General features: G+C 43.6%; 1 protein-coding gene across 50 annotated transcripts in view; it reads left to right on the top strand.

The window, feature by feature from the left end:
* Nucleotides 1-19,571, top strand: part of LOC110511375 (E3 ubiquitin-protein ligase UBR5) — a 47,607-nt gene that overhangs the window by 27,232 nt on the left and 804 nt on the right. For 9 of the 50 annotated variants that reach the window (XM_090227452.1, XM_090227445.1, XM_090227448.1 and 6 more), the window contains exons 40-55: nt 3,063-3,136; nt 10,912-11,084; nt 12,560-12,694; nt 13,061-13,275; nt 13,567-13,687; nt 14,162-14,507; nt 14,705-14,792; nt 16,359-16,503; nt 16,702-16,832; nt 17,082-17,142; nt 17,550-17,731; nt 17,897-17,981; nt 18,093-18,248; nt 18,574-18,687; nt 19,021-19,165; nt 19,476-19,561. In XM_090227452.1, the coding sequence (XP_090083578.1) occupies nt 3,063-3,136; nt 10,912-11,084; nt 12,560-12,694; nt 13,061-13,275; nt 13,567-13,687; nt 14,162-14,507; nt 14,705-14,792; nt 16,359-16,503; nt 16,702-16,832; nt 17,082-17,142; nt 17,550-17,731; nt 17,897-17,981; nt 18,093-18,248; nt 18,574-18,687; nt 19,021-19,165; nt 19,476-19,561 (2,257 nt within the window). Of the gene's footprint in view, nt 1-3,062; nt 3,137-10,911; nt 11,085-12,559; nt 12,695-13,060; nt 13,276-13,566; nt 13,688-14,161; nt 14,547-14,704; nt 14,793-16,358; nt 16,504-16,701; nt 16,833-17,081; nt 17,143-17,549; nt 17,732-17,896; nt 17,982-18,092; nt 18,249-18,573; nt 18,688-19,020; nt 19,205-19,475; nt 19,562-19,571 lie in introns of all 50 variants that reach the window. The other 41 variants (XM_090227412.1, XM_090227410.1, XM_090227411.1 and 38 more) reach the window with 8 other exon arrangements.

The following is a 19,571-nucleotide window of genomic DNA, read 5'->3' as shown; positions in this document are numbered from 1 at the left end:
ATTTACCACCTTCACAAGTGCCGTCTCAGTGCTATGATGGGGTCTAAAACCAGACTGAAGCATTTCGTATACATTGTTTGTCTTCAGGAAGGCAGTGAGTTGTTGCGCAACAGCCTTTTCTAAAATTTTTGAGAGGAATGGAAGATTCGATATAGGCCGATAGTTTTTTATATTTTCTGGGTCGAGGTTTGGCTTTTTCAAGAGAGGCTTTATTACTGCCACTTTTAGTGAGTTTGGTACACATCCGGTGGATAGAGAGCCGTTTATTATGTTCAACATAGTAGGGCCAAGCACAGGAAGCAGCTCTTTCAGTAGTTTAGTTGGAATAGGGTCCAGTATGCAGCTTGAAGGTTTAGAGGCCATGATTATTTTCATCATTGTGTCAAGAGATATAGTACTAAAACACTTGAGTGTCTCTCTTGATCCTAGGTCCTGGCAGAGTTGTGCAGACTCAGGACAACTGAGCTTTGAAGGAATACGCAGATTTAAGGAAGAGTCCGTAATTTGCTTTCTAATAATCATAATCTTTTCCTCAAAGAAGTTCATGAATTTATCACTGCTAAAGTGAAAGTCATCCTCTCTTGGGGAATGCTGCTTTTTAGTTAGCTTTGCGACAGTATCAAAAAGGAATTTCGGATTGTTCTTATTTTCCTCAATTAAGTTAGAAAAATAGGATGATCGAGCAGCAGTAAGGGCTCTTCGGTACTGCACAGTACTGTCTTTCCAAGCTAGTCGGAAGACTTCCAGTTTGGTGTGGCGCCATTTCCGTTCCAATTTTCTGGAAGCTTGCTTCAGAGCTCGGGTATTTTCTGTGTACCAGGGAGCTAGTTTCTTATGAGAAATGTTTTTAGTTTTTAGGGGTGCAACTGCATCTAGGGTATTGCGCAAGGTTAAGTTGAGTTCCTCAGTTAGGTGGTTAACTGATTTTTGTCCTCTGGCGTCCTTGGGTAGGCAGAAGGAGTCTGGAAGGACATCAAGGAATCTTTGTGTTGTCTGTGAATTTATAGCACGACTTTTGATGATCCTTGGTTGGGGTCTGAGCAGATTATTTGTTGCAATTGCAAACGTAATAAAATGGTGGTCCGATAGTCCAGGATTATGAGGAAAAACATTAAGATCCACAACATTTATTCCATGGGACAAAACTAGGTCCAGCGTATGGCTGTGACAGTGAGTGGGTCCAGAGACATGTTGGACAAAACCCACTGAGTCGATGATGGCTCCGAAAGCCTTTTGGAGTGGGTCTGTGGACTTTTCCATGTGAATATTAAAGTCACCAAAGATTAGAATATTATCCGCTATGACTACAAGGTCCGATAGGAATTCAGGGAACTCAGTGAGGAACGCTGTATATGGCCCAGGAGGCCTGTAAACAGTAGCTATAAAAAGTGATTGAGTAGGCTGCATAGATTTCATGACTAGAAGCTCAAAAGACGAAAACGTCATTTTTTTTTTTGTAAATTGAAATTTGCTATCGTAAATGTTAGCAACACCTCCGCCTTTGCGGGATGCACGGGGGATATGGTCACTAGTGTAGCCAGGAGGTGAGGCCTCATTTAACACAGTAAATTCATCAGGCTTAAGCCATGTTTCAGTCAGGCCAATCACATCAAGATTATGATCAGTGATTAGTTCATTGACTATAATTGCCTTTGAAGTAAGGGATCTAACATTAAGTAGCCCTATTTTGAGATGTGAGGTATCATGATCTCTTTCAATAATGACAGGAATGGAGGTGGTCTTTATCCTAGTGAGATTGCTAAGGCGAACACCGCCATGTTTAGTTTTGCCCAACCTAGGTCGAGGCACAGACACGGTCTCAATGGTGATAGCTGAGCTGACTACACTGACTGTGCTAGTGGCAGACTCCACTATGCTGGCAGGCTGGCTAACAGCCTGCTGCCTGGCCTGCACCCTATTTCATTGTGGAGCTAGAGGAGTTAGAGCCCTGTCTATGTTGGTAGATAAAATGAGAGCACCCCTCCAGCTAGGATGGAGTCCGTCACTCCTCAGCAGGTCAGGCTTGGTCCTGTTTGTGGGCGAGTCCCAGAAAGAGGGCCAATTATCTACAAATTCTATCTTTTGGGAGGGGCAGAAAACAGTTTTCAACCAGCGATTGAGTTGTGAGACTCTGCTGTAGAGCTCATCACTCCCCCTAACTGGGAGGGGGCCAGAGACAATTACTCGATGCCGACACATCTTTCTAGCTGATTTACACGCAGAAGCTCTGTTGCGCTTGGTGATCTCTGACTGTTTCATCCTAACATCGTTGGTGCCGACGTGGATAACAATATCTCTATACTCTCTACACTCGCCAGTTTTAGCTTTAGCCAGCACCATCTTCAGATTAGCCTTAACGTCGGTAGCCCTGCCCCCCGGTAAACAGTGTATGATCGCTGGATGATTCTCAAGTCTAATACTGCGGGTAATGGAGTCGCCAATGACTAGAGTTTTCAATTTGTCAGAGCTAATGGTGGGAAGCTTCGGCGTCTCAGACCCCGTAACGGGAGGAGTAGAGACCAGAGAAGACTCGGCCTCTGACTCCGACCCGCTGCTTAATGGGGAAAACCGGTTGAAAGTTTCTGTCGGCTGAATGAGCGACACCGGTTGAGCGTTCCTACAGCATTTCCTTCCAGAAACCGTGAGAAAGTTGTCCGGCTGCGGGGACTGTGCCAGGGGATTTATACTACTATCTGTACTTACTGGTGGCACAGACGCTGTTTCATCCTTTCCTACACTGAAATTACCCTTGCCTAGCGATTGCGTCTGAAGCTGGGCTTGTAGCACAGCTATCCTCGCCGTAAGGCGAGTACAGCGACTACAATTAGAAGGCATCATGTTAATGTTACTACTTAGCTTCGGCTGTTGGAGGTCCTGACGAATCGTGTCCAGATAAAGCGTCCGGAGTGAAAAAGTTGAGTAGGAAAAAACAAAAATATAAACGGTAATTAAAAAGTAAAAACCGTAAATTTGTCAGGTAGCAAAACAGGTTGGCAACAAAACGCACAGCAACTCAAAAACAAGTCTGCCAACAAGTTTAACTCTATTCGTTTACCCCACAGGAGCCGAGAGATTCTGGAACTGGGACTGGACAATGAAGATTCTGAACATGAGAATGAAGAGGACACCAATCAAAGTAAGTTAATTGAATTATGAATGATATGCTTTGATATTTGTGTGTTCTGTTTGAAGTGTTCTCATACAGGTGTCTTAATCTATTATTTTTCACCTCAGTTGGATAGATAGCCGTTTTAAGAGTGAGTTACTAGTCCATTGACATGTGGAGCACTGTTAGGTTGTTTTCTGGTATTGGAAGGCAGACAAGCCAGAAGAAAGGCAGTTAGGCAGAAACGAGGCAAAAAGAAGAGGGCAGCTCCCAAAGGTACAGTTAAGTTCAGATTAGACAAACAGTTTTGCCCTTTTTGAGTCACTTAAATCTGACAAACGACACTTAAACTGTTTGCTCAATCAGCCACCTTTAGTCACTGTTAGTGAACAGTGCTGTGAAAAGTATTTGCCCCTTTTTATAATTTTCTCTACTTCTGCATATTTTTGATACTGAATTATCAGATCTTCAACCCAAAAAAAAGTAATTGCCACCTTACACTCAACAACTGGTCGTGCCACCATTAGCTGTAATGACTCCAACCAAACGCTTCTGTAGTTGTTGATCAGTCTCTCACGTCACTGTGGAGGAATTTTGGCCCACTCTTCCATGCAGAACTGCTTTAACTCGGCGACATTTGTGGGTTTTCAAGCATGAACTACTATTTTCAAGTCCTGCCACCACAACTCAATTGGAATTAGGTCTGGACTTAGATTAGACCAGGTATTCCCAAACTGGGGTACGCAAAATGCCGTCAGGGGTACGCCAAATAAAAGTGATTTCACATTTTCAAACAGTGCATTTTAATTTACCAACGGGGCTAAACATCTGGGTGAGGTTTTTTTTCTCGCCTGAGTAGCCTCGTTTCACAGCTAAAAAATACATGTTTGATTTGTTTGATAATGTCCATCAGTTATGTCCAAATATCTTATTTTGTAAGGGCGTTTGGTAAACAAATCCAAAGGCGTGTTCAGGTCGCGCAGAACGTCGGACAAAAAGTTCAAAATGTTCCGTTACAGCCCGTAGAAACATGCCAAACTAAGTATGGAATCGATCTTTAGGATGTTTTTAACATAAAACTTCATTAATATGGGGCCTCCCGGGTGGCGCAGTGGTTAAGGGCGCTGTACTGCAGCGCCAGCTGTGCCATCAGAGTCCCTGGGTTCGCGCCCAGGCTCTGTCGTAACTGGCCGCGACCGGGAGGTCCGTGGGGCGACGCACAATTGGCCTAGCGTCGCCCGGGTTAGGGAGGGCTTGGTCGGTAGGGATGTCCTTGTCTCATCGCGCACCAGCGACTCCTGTGGCGGGCTGGGCGCAGTGTACGCTAACCAAGGTGGCCAGGTGCACGGTGTTTCCTCCGGCGCATTGGTGCGGCTGGCTTCCGGGTTGGATGTGCGCTGTGTTAAAGAAGCAGCGGCTTGGTTGGTTGTGTATCGGAGGACGCATGACTTTCAACCTTCGTCTCTCCCGAGCCCGTACGGGAGTTGTAGCGATGAGACAAGATAGTAGCTACTACAACAATTGGATACTACGAAATTGGGGAGAAAAAGGGGTAAAAATTTAAATAAAATAAACTTCATTAATATTCCATCCGTTCCTTTGTCTGTACAAATGAAGTGGAACGTAGCTACATTTCACGTGAGCGCGCCACTCACTCGAAGAGCTCTCTCCTTTTAGAGTAGAATCCTCAAAACAGAATACAAAATACTGTTGACATCTAGTGGAAGCCTTGGGAAGTGAAACATAACTCATATCCCACTATTTTCAATGGGGGCTGAGTTGAAAAACTACAAACCTCAGATTTCCCACTTCCTGGTTGGATTTCTTCAGGCGTTTGCCTGCCATATGAGTTCTGTTATACTCAGACATTATTCAAACAGTTTTAGAAACTTCAGTGTTTTCTATCCAAATGTACTAATTATATGCATATTCTAGCTTTTACGGCTGGGTAGCAGGCAGCTTAATTTGGGCACGTTTTTCATCCAAGCTACCCAATACTGCCCCCTACCCCAAAGAAGTTAAAGGCCAGTAGGAGGTACCCTTTCCTCTGGTCTAAAAAAAATAATAATATCCCAATGCCCCAGGGCAGTGATTGTGGCCATTTCCCTGTGTAGGGTGCTGTCTTTCGGGATGGGAAGTTAAACATGTGTCCTGACTCTGTGGTCATTAAAGATCCCATGGCACTTATCGTGAGAGTAGGGGTGTCATGTAGCAACAGCACGTTACTAGCACTAGTATGTTGTCGAGCGCTGAAACCTGAACTAAAGATCTCAGTTTAAAAGCCGGCTGTTTTTAAATAATTTTGTTATTTTTGAGCCTGCGGCTCTGTTGGGCTACATTTTTGTGAGCGCCGCTATCTCTCCCGGTATCCTGACAGATTCTGTATAGGGGGAGAGACGCGAAGCCTAGCTGGCTCGGCGGACTCAAATAGAGGTCGCCATTGAAAATTTCCAGCGTTGCAGGAGCTGTGTTTACTTTGCATTGTTCCGGGACAATGTGGACCGCGCTGACTTTCAATGCTGCTTGCTTGCGGAGGACTACAGGAGCGAAGTAGCTACTCTTAGCAAACAAGTAGCAAACTTACATAAGCTACTGGAGAACCCACGGACACCTACTTTTTCCTTCCACCCCAGTAGCTGGACGCCGCTCTGGTCTGGTGGAAGTTTTGCTGCCGTGTCGGCTCTCCACAGCTGGTGTTAGGCAGGGTTCCATCCCAGAAGGGGTCTCCCCCTTCCCTGGAGAACAGAGCTGATCTCAACCCAACCAACCAGCCATGGAGGTACGTCACTCGGCGTGGAAATCGAAGAAGGCGTCCTCTGGCAACGAGGGTCTCTATGGAGATGTTGAACCCGGAACTGACACGGACCAAAAACAGCTTTTCCGCCCTGGATCCAGAGGTTCCAGCACCTTGGTCCTTGGTGGCTTTTCAATCAAGATCTAACCTGGAGGTACCTGCGTCTTCGTCCTCGGTTCTGTCTCCCTCTCCGGTGGCTTCTACCTCGGGTTCAAATCCTCGGAGCTCCCAGCCTCACCAGACCGTGAGGCTGCCTTAGAGACCGGCCCATTCAACATCACCAGCTGTCATCATGGGCAGCTCCATGGTTAAAACCCTGTGCTACCCAGGAGCACGAGTACAGGACATAAGGCTGCTTCTGTCTGTTCTACCACAGATGCCCAGAGCTGACACTGTCGTAGTCCATGTGTGGTCAAACGACATCAGGAGGGCTAGCTCTGAACATTTTAAAAATGTATTTTAAAGAACTGATTTTTGCATTAAAAGACTCCCAAAAACAGCCAATCATTTCAGGTCCAGTACCATCGTTGGGCCGCAGGTGTGAAACATCTGGCTAAAAGACTACTGTACCTCTGCTGGAGTCAATTTTATTAATAACTTTGACGCCTTCTGGAAGCAGAAGATACTCTCAGGAATGACAGAGTCCATCCAAATCATCTTGGCTCCTGGACTCTGTCCACGCATTTCAAGGCTGCGTTAAAACAATGACTGGTAAATGAACCAAGACCAGCTCAGTTAATCCCTACCATTGTGACAATGAGTCGTCATAATGCTGCATCAAGTGTATATGATCTTAATGGCATTGGCAAACAATGTAAGTAATTTATGTACCCCTAATTGCCCCAAATACATCTGTTTATTCTACAGCTATTGTAAGCGGTCACCATGAGCCTGTAAACCAGAGTTACACTGTTAGCACTGAGGCGGTGTGCAATAATAGGAAGACCACTTTATGCAGCTCAGCCTGCACTCTCCGCTCCAATGTAAATAACATGAGTAAGTCTACCTCGACAAGCTTCCCAGTAAAGCATTAAAAACAATCAAGCAACACAGGAAAGTGCTAAAAAATAGCCCATATTAACATATGCAGCCTAAGAAACAAGGTCCATGAAGTCAATGACGTGCTTGTAACAGATTGCATTTCAATATCCATCTCTGAAACTCACTTAGATAATACTTTGATACAGCGGTAGCAATACATGGTTATAACATCTACCGAAAAGCCCACGGAGGCGATGTTGCGATCTATATTCAGAACCACATTCCTGTAAAGCTTAGATGATTTAATGTTCAACAGTATTTAAGTAATATGGCTACAGGTTCATCTGCCTCACCTAAAGCCCATTCTTGTGGGAAGCGTGTATAGATCACCAAGTGCTAAGTCAGTATCTGGATAATATGTGTGAAATGCTTGATAATATATGTGATATCAACAGAGAAGTATATTTTTATATATTTTTTTCAACCTGAATCAGGTTGTCAGGCAACCAACCAGGGTAGTTACAAACAGTACAGGAATTAAATCATCTTATTGATCACATCTTTACTAACGCTGCAGATTTGTGCTTTAAAGTAGTATCCAAATCCATATAATGTAGTGATCACAATATAATAGCAATATCTATGAAAACCAAAGTTCCAAAGGCTGGGCCTAATATAGTGTATGAATTCATACAATAAGTTTTGTTGATGTAAAGAATATTTGCTGGTCTGTGGTGTGTACTGAGGAGCAACCAGACGCTGTACTTGACACGTTTATGAAACTACTTATTCCAGTTGCTAATAAGCACGCATCCATTAAGAAAATGACTGTAAAAACTGTTCAATCCCCTTGGATTGATGAGGAATTGAAAAATGGTATGGTTGAGAGGGATGAGGCAAAAGGTATGGCGATTTAAGTCTGGCAGTCCAACTGATTGGCAAACGTACTGCAAATTAACAAAATGTGACTAAACTAAATACAACTTAAACTACACTATGAAACAAATAAAGAATGTTAGTAAAAAGCTAACTACTTTAATGACTTTTTCTTTGGCAAGATAAGCAAACTTGGGGATGACATGCCAGCAACAAACGCTGACACTACACAAGTATATCGGACCAAATTATGAAAGACAACAATTGTTTTTTGAATACCGTAAAGTCAGTGTGGAAGAGGTGAGAATTGTTGTCTATCAACAATAACAAGCCACCAGGGTCTGACAATCTGGATGGAAAATTACTGAGGATAATATCAGATGATATTGCAACTCCTACTTGACACATCTTTTAAATTTAAGCCTATTAGAGAGCATGTGCCCTCAGGCCTGGAGAGAAGCTAAAGTCATTCCGCTACCCAAGAATAGTAAATCCCCCTTTACTTGCTAAAATAGCCAACGAATCAGCCTGTTACCAACCCAAATGGTGTTTGACCAGATACAATGCTATTTCACAGTCAACAAATTGACAACAGAATTTCAGCATGCTTATAGGGAAGGACAGTCAACAAGCACAGCACTTAAACAAATTACTGATTGGCTGAGAGAAATTGATAAAATGATTGTGGGGGCTGTCTTGTTAGACTACAGTGCAGCTTTTGACATTATCGATCATAGTCTGCTGTCAGGAAAACTTGTATTATGGCTTTACACCCCCTGCTATATTGTGGATAAAGAGTTACCTGTCAAACAGAACAGAGGGTGTTTTTTAATGGAAGCCTCTCAAATATAACCCAGTTAGAATCAGGAATACCCCAGGGTAGCTGTTTAAGCCCTTTTTGTTTTTATTCAATTTTTACTAACGACATTCCACTGACATTGAGTAAAGCCAGTGTGTCTATGTATCCAGATGACTCAACACTATACACGTCAGCTCCTACAGCAACTGAAATGTCTGCAACACTCAACAAAGAGCTGCAGTTAGTTTGAGTGGGTGGCAAGGAATAAGTTGCCCATAAATATTTCTAAAACTAAAAGCAATTTATTTGGGGAAAAAAACACTCACTAAACCCTAATCCTCAACTAAATCTTGTAATAATGTGGATATTGAGCAAGTTGAGATGACTAAACTGCTTGGAGTAACCCTAGATTGTAAACTGTCATGGTCAAAACATATTGATGCAGTAGTAGCTAAGATGGAGAGAAGTCTGTCTATAATAAAGTGATGCTCTGCCTTAACAACACTATCAACAAGGCAGGTCCTACAGGCCCTAGTTGTGTCGCACCTTGACTACTGTTCAGTCGTATGGTCAGGTGCCACAAAAAAGGAGCTAATATTAATAATATGCATATCAATCTCTCCTGGCTGAAAGTGGAGGAGAGATTGACTTTATCACTACTTTTATTTATGAGCTGCCTGCCTAAACTACTGGCACACAGCTCGAACACCCATGCTTACCCTACAAGACATGCCACAAGAGGGCCCTTCACAGTCAAGTCCAGAACAGACTATGGGAGGCACACAGTACTATATAGAGCCATGACTACATGGAACTCTATTCCACATCAAGTAACAGACGCAAGCAGTCAAGTTAGATTTTTTTTTAAACTGATAAAAATAAAAAAAACTTGTGGAACAGCGGGGACTGTGAAGAAACACAGACATTGGCATTGACAGTACTAAATCCATGTGTATGTATAGTGTGTGTATACACACTATACATACACATGGATTTAGTACTGTAGATATGTTGTAGTGGTGGAGTAGGCCTGAGGGCACACGGTGTGTTGTGAAATCTGAATGTATTGTATTTGTTTAAACTGCCTTAATTTTGCTGGACCCCAAGAAGAGTAGTTGTTGCTTTGGCACTATTCCCCAGGTCGTTGCTGTAAATGAGAATGTGTTCTCAGTCAACTTACCTGGTAAAATAAGGGTTCAATAAACATGCTTGACCATTGGTTAAAGTTCTTACTCTGGAATGCAGTGTTTGGTTTTCGGCAGACATAATGGGACCCATCTCATCCAAAAAGGTGTATCAAGTTCACCAAAAAGCACCTGAAGAATTACATTTCCATTGACAGATGAGTCAAAAGTATAACAACTTTTTGGACGACATGGGTCCCATTATGCCTGCCGAAAACTAATGTCCAAAAAGTTGTTATACTGTTGACTCATCTGTCAATGGAAATTTAATTCTTCAGGTGCTTTTTGGTAAACTTGATACACCTTTTTGGATGAGATGGGTCCCATTATGTCTGCCGAAAACCAAACACTGCATTCCACAGTAAGAAACCACAAGCATGGTGGTGGTAATGTGACGGTTTGGGGATGCTTTGCTCCCTCAGGACCTGAATGACTTGCCTTAGAGCAGAATTCACAGTTCCTTCTATTATCAGAATTCTACAGGAGAATGTCAGGCCATCCGTCTGAGTTGAAGCTGAAGCGCATCTGGGTCATGCGGCAAGAAAATGATCCGAAAGTGACAAATTTAAAGTTTTGGAATGGCCTAGTCAAAGTCCAGACCTAATCCTAATTGAGACGACGTTGTGGTAGGACTTGAACTGAGCAGTTCGTGAAGCCAGAAATGTTGCTGAGCTAAAGCAGTTCTACATGCAAGAATGGGCCAAAATTCCTCCACAGCGTTGAGCGACTCAACAACTACAGGAAGCATTTGGTTGCTGTCATTGTAGCTAAAGGTGGCACAACCAGTTATTGAGTATAAGGGGCAATTACTTTTTCACACAGGGGAATTGGGTGTTGCATCACTTTGTTAATTAAATAAATAAAATAAGTATACATTTAGGTTATTTGTAAACTCGGGTTCTCTATCTAGTATTATGTTTTAGTTAAAGTTCTGATGATCCTAGAGTGTGCGGCTCTCTTTAATTTTCAAGTTTTCTACTCCGCTAGCCAGCACCTCGCCTAAATAAGTGTGCGTTTCTTTTTCTTCTAGAAAGCTGGGTTGAAGAGCCCTGATGTAGGTGATAGTTCAAACAACTGCCTATGTACAGTTGTTTTTTGGCCAGTCTTTCCCTGTGGTCTTTTGCAGTGTGAAGAAATGCAGGAAAGTAGTGCTGACCTCTCTCCCTCTCAGGCTCCACGCTCCAGGATAAGGAGGATGACCCGGTCCCTGCTGAGACGGGGCAGAATCACCCGTTCTTCCGGCGCTCTGACTCCATGACCTTCCTGGGCTGTATCCCCCCCAACCCCTTCGAGGTCCCCCTGGCTGAGGCCATCCCCCTGGCAGACCAGCCTCACCTCCTGCAGGTTAGTGCATTTCTTTCATTTGCACTGACCAGTATAAGTCGTTATCAATAAAATGTCACAATACAGTGCAGAGCGTTAGATTTGGCAAGGAGACCCCCAGCTCCACTAAAACCATTGACAAGTACATGCTGTTTTTAAGGGATTGTTAACTATTTGGTTTTAATATCACTTTGAAGAGCATAGTCAGAACTACACAGTTCTGATTATTCCACATTTAGCTCTATCAGAGTTAAACAACAAGTAACTGCATGTTTTTCATGATCAGTAAACATCAATAGATCATGGATTTTCAGATGCATGAGGGTAACCTATCATTTGGCATCTAGCTAGCTAAACAAACTATGTTACTTAGCTTGCTTCATCAGAGGTTAGGCTTTTGGAAAGAGCTTGACATTGGCAAGTCCTCGTCAAATTATCATTTGGACTACTGTAATCACCTCTAGATGCCAAGCAAATGAAACAATATTTGGATATAGACTTCTAGTTTATCCCCTGAAAGTTAGCTTGTTAACTAGCCATATTGATGTCATCTGTTATTGGCTAGCCAATTTGATGTGGTCCATTAATCATCTTTTTCAGCAGCAATTGCGATTTAAACACCCAATTGTTTTTTAAAGGGCTTATGTTAGTTAACTTCACTAAGTAGGTCTGTTGGTTAGAGAAAAAAAAGTACATAAGGTCTACTTAGCACTATGTTTAGCCAACTGTACAACGTTTCTACCGGTAGCTTGCAAAGTAAACGTCATTATCAGCTAACAATGGGCTTACATTGGGAAATGCGGCCTTCTGCTGCTTGACAGGCAGAGCCCACACGGATGGGGAAATGAACCTAAACCTCTCATATTTATCAGGTATAGTTAGTTTACTTTTCACTCAAATCTAACTAAAGGTTGAGAGACGTCAGGGTAGCCTCAACATATCTGAAATTACGTGGCCAATTTATGTTTACTGATCATGACAAGCATGGATACTTGTTGTTTAACTCTGATAGAGCTAAATGTGGAATAATCTGAACTGTGTAGTTCTGACTATGCTCTTCATGAGGTTAAGATATTACAACCAAGTAGTTGTAACATTTATTTAACAACCCCTAGAAAACAGATTTTAGTTGTCAATGGTTTAAGCGGAACTGGGGGTCTCCTTGCCCCCCACCAGGCAAATCTAAAACTCTGCACTTTATTGTGACATTTTATTGATAACTATCCGAGGGAAATGAAAGTGACATGTGCAGGTGAAGTCCTAACGGGCTCTCCAAACAGCCTCTTCTGTATAATCCTTAATGCAGTGTAATTGATGCAGACCGTAATTATGTTAAATCACAGCTATAGAGCTTATTTGCCTACCTTTATGGGGCAAGCAGTGCAATATACACTTGAAGTCAATAAATCCACCACTAACAATACGCTGTTCATCTCTGTTTTTAGTTTGTTACAATAATGACACTGCAACTTATTTTTCATTTTTCTACCTCCCAGCCCAATGCAAGGAAGGAGGATCTGTTTGGCCGGCCTAGTCAGGGCCTGTACTCGTCCTCGTACACAGCAAGCAAAGGCCTGGCCGAGTCCACCCTGGACCGCAGCTGTATGGAGGTTAACATGGGCTCCTCTCAGGTATACATAACACACTGTGTGCCCTGACAACACACCAGCTCTAATACGCTTATCATGCATCCTTCCCTTATCCCTCATCCCTTCAATCAACATGCATCCTTCCCTTATCCCGCCCTTCCCTCCGTTCTTGAAGGAATCACTGGTCTAACATGGCTGGATTGGCGAAAGCAATGGAAACTGGAAAGCTTGCCAACGCCAATCCATGTTAGATCAGTGATTAGTACTTCATGGAAGGAAAAATAGGAAGGAGAGATGCATCAAATTATGGGAGCAGAGCCACAGTCTTCATAGTACATTTCCGTCATAATAAAAAACATTCATTATAGAAACCATTCACTACAACCACAGCTGTGTTGTGTCCTACAGATCCTACCCACCAAGATGTCCTACTCAGCCAACTTGAAGAACGTGATGAGTATGGAGACTAGTCAACGCGGCAGAGAGGACCAGCCCATGGACCAGGAGCTAGTGGCTCCAAAGCCAGGCCCCTCACCCCATGACCTAGCTGCCCAGCTGAAGAGCAGCCTCCTGGCTGAAATAGGCCTCACTGAGAGTGATGGCCCCCCGCTCCCTTCCTTTAGGTATGGTACACGTGTCTTAGTGGCTAGTAAATAAATGAAAATCCCATCTCGGTCTGCTTTCTCAGGTCGATCTCTTTTTGCTTCAGTAAGGAAACAATGAATATAGTTAGGTTACATAAATAAATTAAAAATGTTCTCCCTCTTTGCGTCATACAACTGCATATGTAAATGCCCCTTACTCTCCTGTCTTTTGTATTAACAAGGACGTAACATTGTTGTGCCTTCTCCTGTGTTCTCCAGACCCCACTGTAATATTAACCAGGAAGTATATAATCTCTCTGTCCTCTCCAGACCCCACTGTAGTTTCATGGGGATGGTGATCTCCCATGACATGCTGCTGGGCCGCTGGCGTCTGTCTCTGGAGCTGTTCGGGCGCGTCTTCATGGAGGATGTTGGAGCAGAGCCTGGATCGGTATGCACACTCAGGGATTGGTTTAAACACTTATACTGTATTATATTTATAGTATTTCCCCTGCCCCAAACCATTAATACAATGAAATCCACAAAAATATACAGCTAGACATGGACAAAATAAATAAAAATTACCTTTACCAAGAGGATGAAAGTTTATGAATTGCCTGGCTGGACTGTTGAACAGGGCATTGATGATTCAAATGGAACTGTTAACAGGCTTTTCCATGTGGATTATCGTGAATAACTAACAGCTATCAACCAATCAGCATCCCGGATCCAAATGTACGCTTTTAGAACGGTAGAAGTTACTACAGCTCTACAGTTTCTGTCCCCAGATCTTGACAGACAAACATGTAATAAAGAAAAGTACAATTACCAAGATGAGATCAGGACAAAAAACATCTGTTAAACATTAAAAACAGTTGACGATCTAACCAGACATTTAATCCTGTCTGTCTGATCCCGTCCCCAGATCCTGACCGAGCTGGGGGGATTTGAGGTGAAGGAGTCTAAGTTCCGCCGGGAGATGGAGAAACTCCGTAACCTCCAGTCCCGTGACCTGGCCCTGGAGGTGGACCGTGACCGTGACCAGCTGATCCAGCAGACCATGAGGCAGCTCAACACCCACTTTGGCAGGCGCTGCACCACCACACCCATGGCTGTGCACCGCGTCAAGGTCACCTTCAAGGACGAGCCGGGCGAGGGTAGTGGCGTGGCCCGTAGCTTCTACACGGCCATCGCCCTGGCCTTCCTGTCCAATGACAAGCTGCCCAACCTGGACTGTGTGCAGAGCGTCAGCAAGGGCATGCAGGCCAGCAGTACGTGTCATCACGATTACAACTCAAGTATGACATTGAGTATGAAACTACTAGCGTCAATTTATTAATTACTTAACCCAAATGGCAGTTTAACATGGTGACTGACAACTTACTGCTACCACCACTCTGGGGGAAGCAAGAGGAATTTCAGAGGAGAACAGAGATATATCTTTCCTAAAGTCTCCCTCTGTGTGTAGATCTGATGCAGCGGCTGAGGAACAGAGACCGGGAGAGGGAGCGGAGGAGTGGAGGGCTCCGAGCCGGCTCTAGGAGAGACCGAGACAGGTGAGACATACCTCCCTGCCCACCAACCCTGTGGTTGTATTGTGTCATTAGGACATGTTGCCTTTCAGAAAACATTTGACCTTCATGTGTCAGGCTGGAGTTACACAAAGCTACTTTCAAGCAAATTTAGTTGCAGTTAGAGGTTGCAAGTGACATCTCAAGCAACTTTGCTGATACACGAAGTAACTCAAACGTAATTGAAATTGCGTGCAACAGCCAATCAAATTGAAGTTGCTATTGTCATTATGGTTTGAGAAGTCGTACCTCAGCTAGTCAAAATGACCAAGCTAGCAATAAACTAAGCTAGCTAGTGCAGTTATTAACCATGACTTCCCATGATGCCAATATTTATTTACAGCTCTCGTTTGGCTAATGTCTCTTCTACCAACCTTGATCACGGTTCCTGCAGCACTGACAGCTGTGTTGACTTGACAACTGGGTCAGAGTTGCGACCCTTCAAATGGATCATGTGCGCCGCAGTCATTTTGATTGGCTGTTGCTTGCAACTAGTGCACAAAGTATTTTTTATTTATTTTGCAACTGGATGCAACCACGTTGTAGATGAATTGCTTATCAGTTGCTGGTGGTGTCACACGAAGCAATTCAAATGCAACACAGTTTGAAAGTTGTAACTTTATACATCTCTACTCAACTACACCGAAATAACATTTTACACTACTGAGCTGAGCCGAGCCGAGCCTAGCTGACCTGGTTACGCATCCACCAAAGTTTATGTCCTGCACTGCATTGTCTCACATCGGATAACATGGCGGCCGTCTGTACTGAACTGTCTGAACTCGCAGACACTCATGGATAGCTAAAAAGAAGTCTGACTACAATATGCTGTCCTAACATATTTTTTTTTTACCAAGGTGACATCATCTACTGAACCCCTGTTCATCCTCAAGCGTCAGTTAATCTTACCAAAAATGATGAACCTGTAGCTAATATTTAAAAGAGTAATGAGGATGTCTTCACTACCTAATTCTATATCTAGCTAAGGTGTTTTGTGGTGGTAATTCTTTATGTACGAACATTTCTAATCAATCCATATGAAAACACCAGTTCACACTCTCAATGCTGAATACTCCCTCTAGCTCTAGCAATGCACATGAGTTTTCATAATATCTGTTCTGCTGTGATTAGTGTGCCTTGTTCTACAGCACAGCTGACTGCTCTCTGCAACGTTATCGCGTTGGCCAAATGTTACAAAGTAGCGAGGCACAATGGCAGCTGTCTGTTGCATACATGCTGATTTCTGAGAGTCCCGTAACCCTGGTTCTGTACAACTTAATCAACAAGCTGTTAAACTAGCTACCGTATGGCCATTCAAACAAGCTTGTACTAGGCTGTTAGCTGGAGCATGGTTTGCCGTCGTAGCCAGAATTAGGAACTAGTGTTGAGCAAAATCTAGTTTTATAGATTAGTTCCACGTCCTACAAGACCGATCGGTTGAGGGACGAGCATTGATCTGGCGTAAGACAATGGCTTGCACTGGCCAGTTTGATTTGGGTGTAGAATGTTTGCGGGCGCTAGCTAACCTTCCTTTCTGTGTGTGTGTTCCAGGGACTCGAGGAGACAGCTGTCCATTGACACCCGGCCCTTCAGGCCAGCCTCTGAGGGGAACCCCAGTGACGAACCTGACCCACTACCTGCCCACAGACAGGCCCTGGGAGAGAGGCTGTACCCCCGCGTCCACGCTATGCAGCCGGTACCTACCAGCTTTACAACAATCTAATTCTAATTAAAGTATTATCTATAAATGCAGTATCCATTCATTATCTAATCTATAATGCATAATATCTCTATATACAATCAAGGAATACTGTATGTGATGGGTGGTGAATAAGTGAAAACCTCAAGACAGTCTACATAATGTGACTGACTGGTGTTGTTCCTTCCTCTCCAGGCGTTTGCCAGTAAGATCACAGGGATGCTGCTGGAGCTCTCCCCAGCCCAGCTGCTGTTGCTCCTGGCCAGTGAGGACTCTCTCAGGGCCAGGGTGGAGGAGGCCATGGAGCTGCTCATTGCACATGGAAGGTATAGTACAGTGTCCTATTCACCACTCTGTCATTTTGTTCTCAAAATAGCACCCTGCTCGCAGTGCACTACTTTTGACCAGAGCCCCTTTATGCTATATAGGCAAAAAGGTGCCATTTGGGACGCCTCGTCACCATACACAATTTCAAGGATGCCCTCTTTGCCTGGTCTCCCTTTTACCTCAATAGGACAACCTGGTTTGATAAAAATAAAGGATAACCTGACTAGAACCCATCTTTCCTTCCACAGGGAAAATGGTGCTGACAGCATACTGGACCTGGGTCTCCTGGAGGCTCCTGAGAAAGCACAGGTAAGCTTCAGCTCTCCATCTCCGGTCCCAGCATGCCCCAGCTCTGTGGTCCAGGAACACAAGTCATTAGACATGTCTGAAAGAAAGTTTTATGAAGAATAAAAGGAATGTGGCCTTCAGCCTCATGACATTAATTTACTGGTTAGATTTCTGACTGTGGCTGTTTTTAGAGGTTTACTATAACATAATACAAATATTCACCTCATGATCACCCACCGATATTATGCTCTAATAGTAACAGGATATAGGGGACTGTTTGTCAACATTTCAGCCTTAGCAACCTTTCTCAAGACCAGTCAGTTATATTTTACTGGGTGGCACTGATTTTAATTATTTTACGCCGTAATAACCAAAAATGTGTCAACTTTGTCAATTACGAATAGTTGTTGCTAATTTCCTGGTTGTAGCAGCAGGAGAACCGTAAGCGTCATGGCTCCACCCGCAGTGTGGTGGACATGGAGCTGGACGACCCTGAAGACGGAGATGACAACGCTCCCCTGTTCTACCAGCCCGGGAAGAGAGGCTTCTACTCTCCCCGGCCTGGCAAGAACACGGAGGCCAGGCTCAACTGCTTCAGGAACATCGGCAGGTAAGTCCTAGCATCCCATTCCCTTTATAGTGCAACCGGGACCCATAGGGAATCTGGAGTGCAGACAATATTTACTTGTATTCAGGGATAAAACAACTAAATTATATGTAGCCTACCTCAAAGAATTTCCAAGTATTTAAGTTTTTTTTTTTTTTTAATCTCCAGAATTCTAGGGCTGTGTCTGCTGCAGAATGAGCTCTGTCCAATTACCTTGAACAGACATGTCATCAAGGTGCTGCTCGGCAGAAAGGTAATGAGTTCCACTGTTATATGTGCACTGTTGTACACTGCAATATGGAAACCACTATATCTGGACTTGTACACGGATAGAGTTCTCATCAGTATGTGTGTCTGTGAGCAGGTGAACTGGCATGACTTTGCCTTCTTTGACCCGGTAATGTACGAGAGCCTGCGGCAGTTGATCCGTCACTCTCAGGCTGGAGAGGCGGAGGCTGTGTTTGCAGCTATGGACCTGGCCTTCGCCATAGACCTGTGTAAGGAGGAAGGGGCTGGACAGGTAAATAACTCACAGGGAGAATATTTCACATGCAGTCAACTCAACTCAGGAAGTGCACTTGGGAAACATTTTCAGTCCCGATTTTTCATTTCGTTATATTTTTGCACCTGACTGCATGCTCTGGTTTTAATGCACTCTGTCACAACTGGCATTTCACTGTACTTGTGCATGCAACATTAAACATTTGAAACTGCCAGGTTTTTGTATTTATCAGAAGTTGACTGTTTGAAAACACTTCTATTCTGCAGTCTAATTGTGACAGAGAATGTTATGAAACATTGCATTGCATTATTAACATGACGTCTGCTGTCCATGGCTATATCAGGTGGAGCTGCTGTCAGGTGGGGTCAACATGCCTGTGACTCCTCTCAACGTTTACGAATATGTGAGAAAGTACGCCGAACACAGGATGCTGGTGGTTGCCGAGCAACCTCTTCATGTAAGTTGTACACTCATGTGGCAGTGTGAATTACCATTCACTATAATAAGGGGAACCAAGTGGGGCATTCTGTATCGAGTTAGGTCTAAAGTTAGCCTGGTCCCAGATCTGTTTTTGGCATGCCATAGGAGTTAACAAAACAGCAAATCGGACACCAGTCCAGTCTAAAGCTGGAGTAGGGATAAGCCTAGATGTATACAGAGACAATATCGTAGAGTGTAAATGTATGTGAGATGAATACCTTGTTCTTTCTCAGCTGATGAGAAGGGGATGGATGTGTACTGTATATAAAGATGTTGACATTTAATGTTAATACTGTTTTGTCCATTCCAGGCGATGAGGAAGGGTCTGTTGGATGTCCTTCCTAAGAACGCCCTGGAGGACTTGACAGCTGAGGACTTCAGGCTGCTGGTCAACGGCTGTGGAGAGGTCAACGTGCAGATGCTCATCAGCTTCACTTCCTTCAATGATGAATCTGGTACAAAGACCTTGGCCCGTATTCACAAAGAATCTCAGAGTATGAGTGCTGATGTAGGATCAGTTTTGCCTTTTTGATCACAATGAATAAGATTATATGGACAGGGAGACCTGATCCTAGAACTGTAAAACCTGGATGTATTTAGTTTTCCTTTGGTTATTGATCCTCACCCTAATACTTTTAGTTATGCAGTTAGAAGTCTTGTAACAAAAATACGTTTGTACTTTTACATGATTTAAGTGTGTTTGAGTTGGTTTTTATTCCATGATTGAGTCACTTATTTTTGTTATCCCACTCTGAATCTCAACAGGGGAAAATGCTGATAAGTTGTTGCAGTTCAAACGCTGGTTTTGGTCCATCGTGGAGAAGATGAGCATGACTGAGAGGCAAGATCTGGTAAGAAATT

Source organism: Oncorhynchus mykiss, chromosome 3 (assembly GCF_057628025.1).
Source record: "Oncorhynchus mykiss isolate SJ-2025 chromosome 3, ASM5762802v1, whole genome shotgun sequence".
NCBI classification, from domain to species: domain Eukaryota; kingdom Metazoa; phylum Chordata; class Actinopteri; order Salmoniformes; family Salmonidae; genus Oncorhynchus; species Oncorhynchus mykiss.
This window is presented reverse-complemented; position numbering and strand designations above follow the sequence as displayed.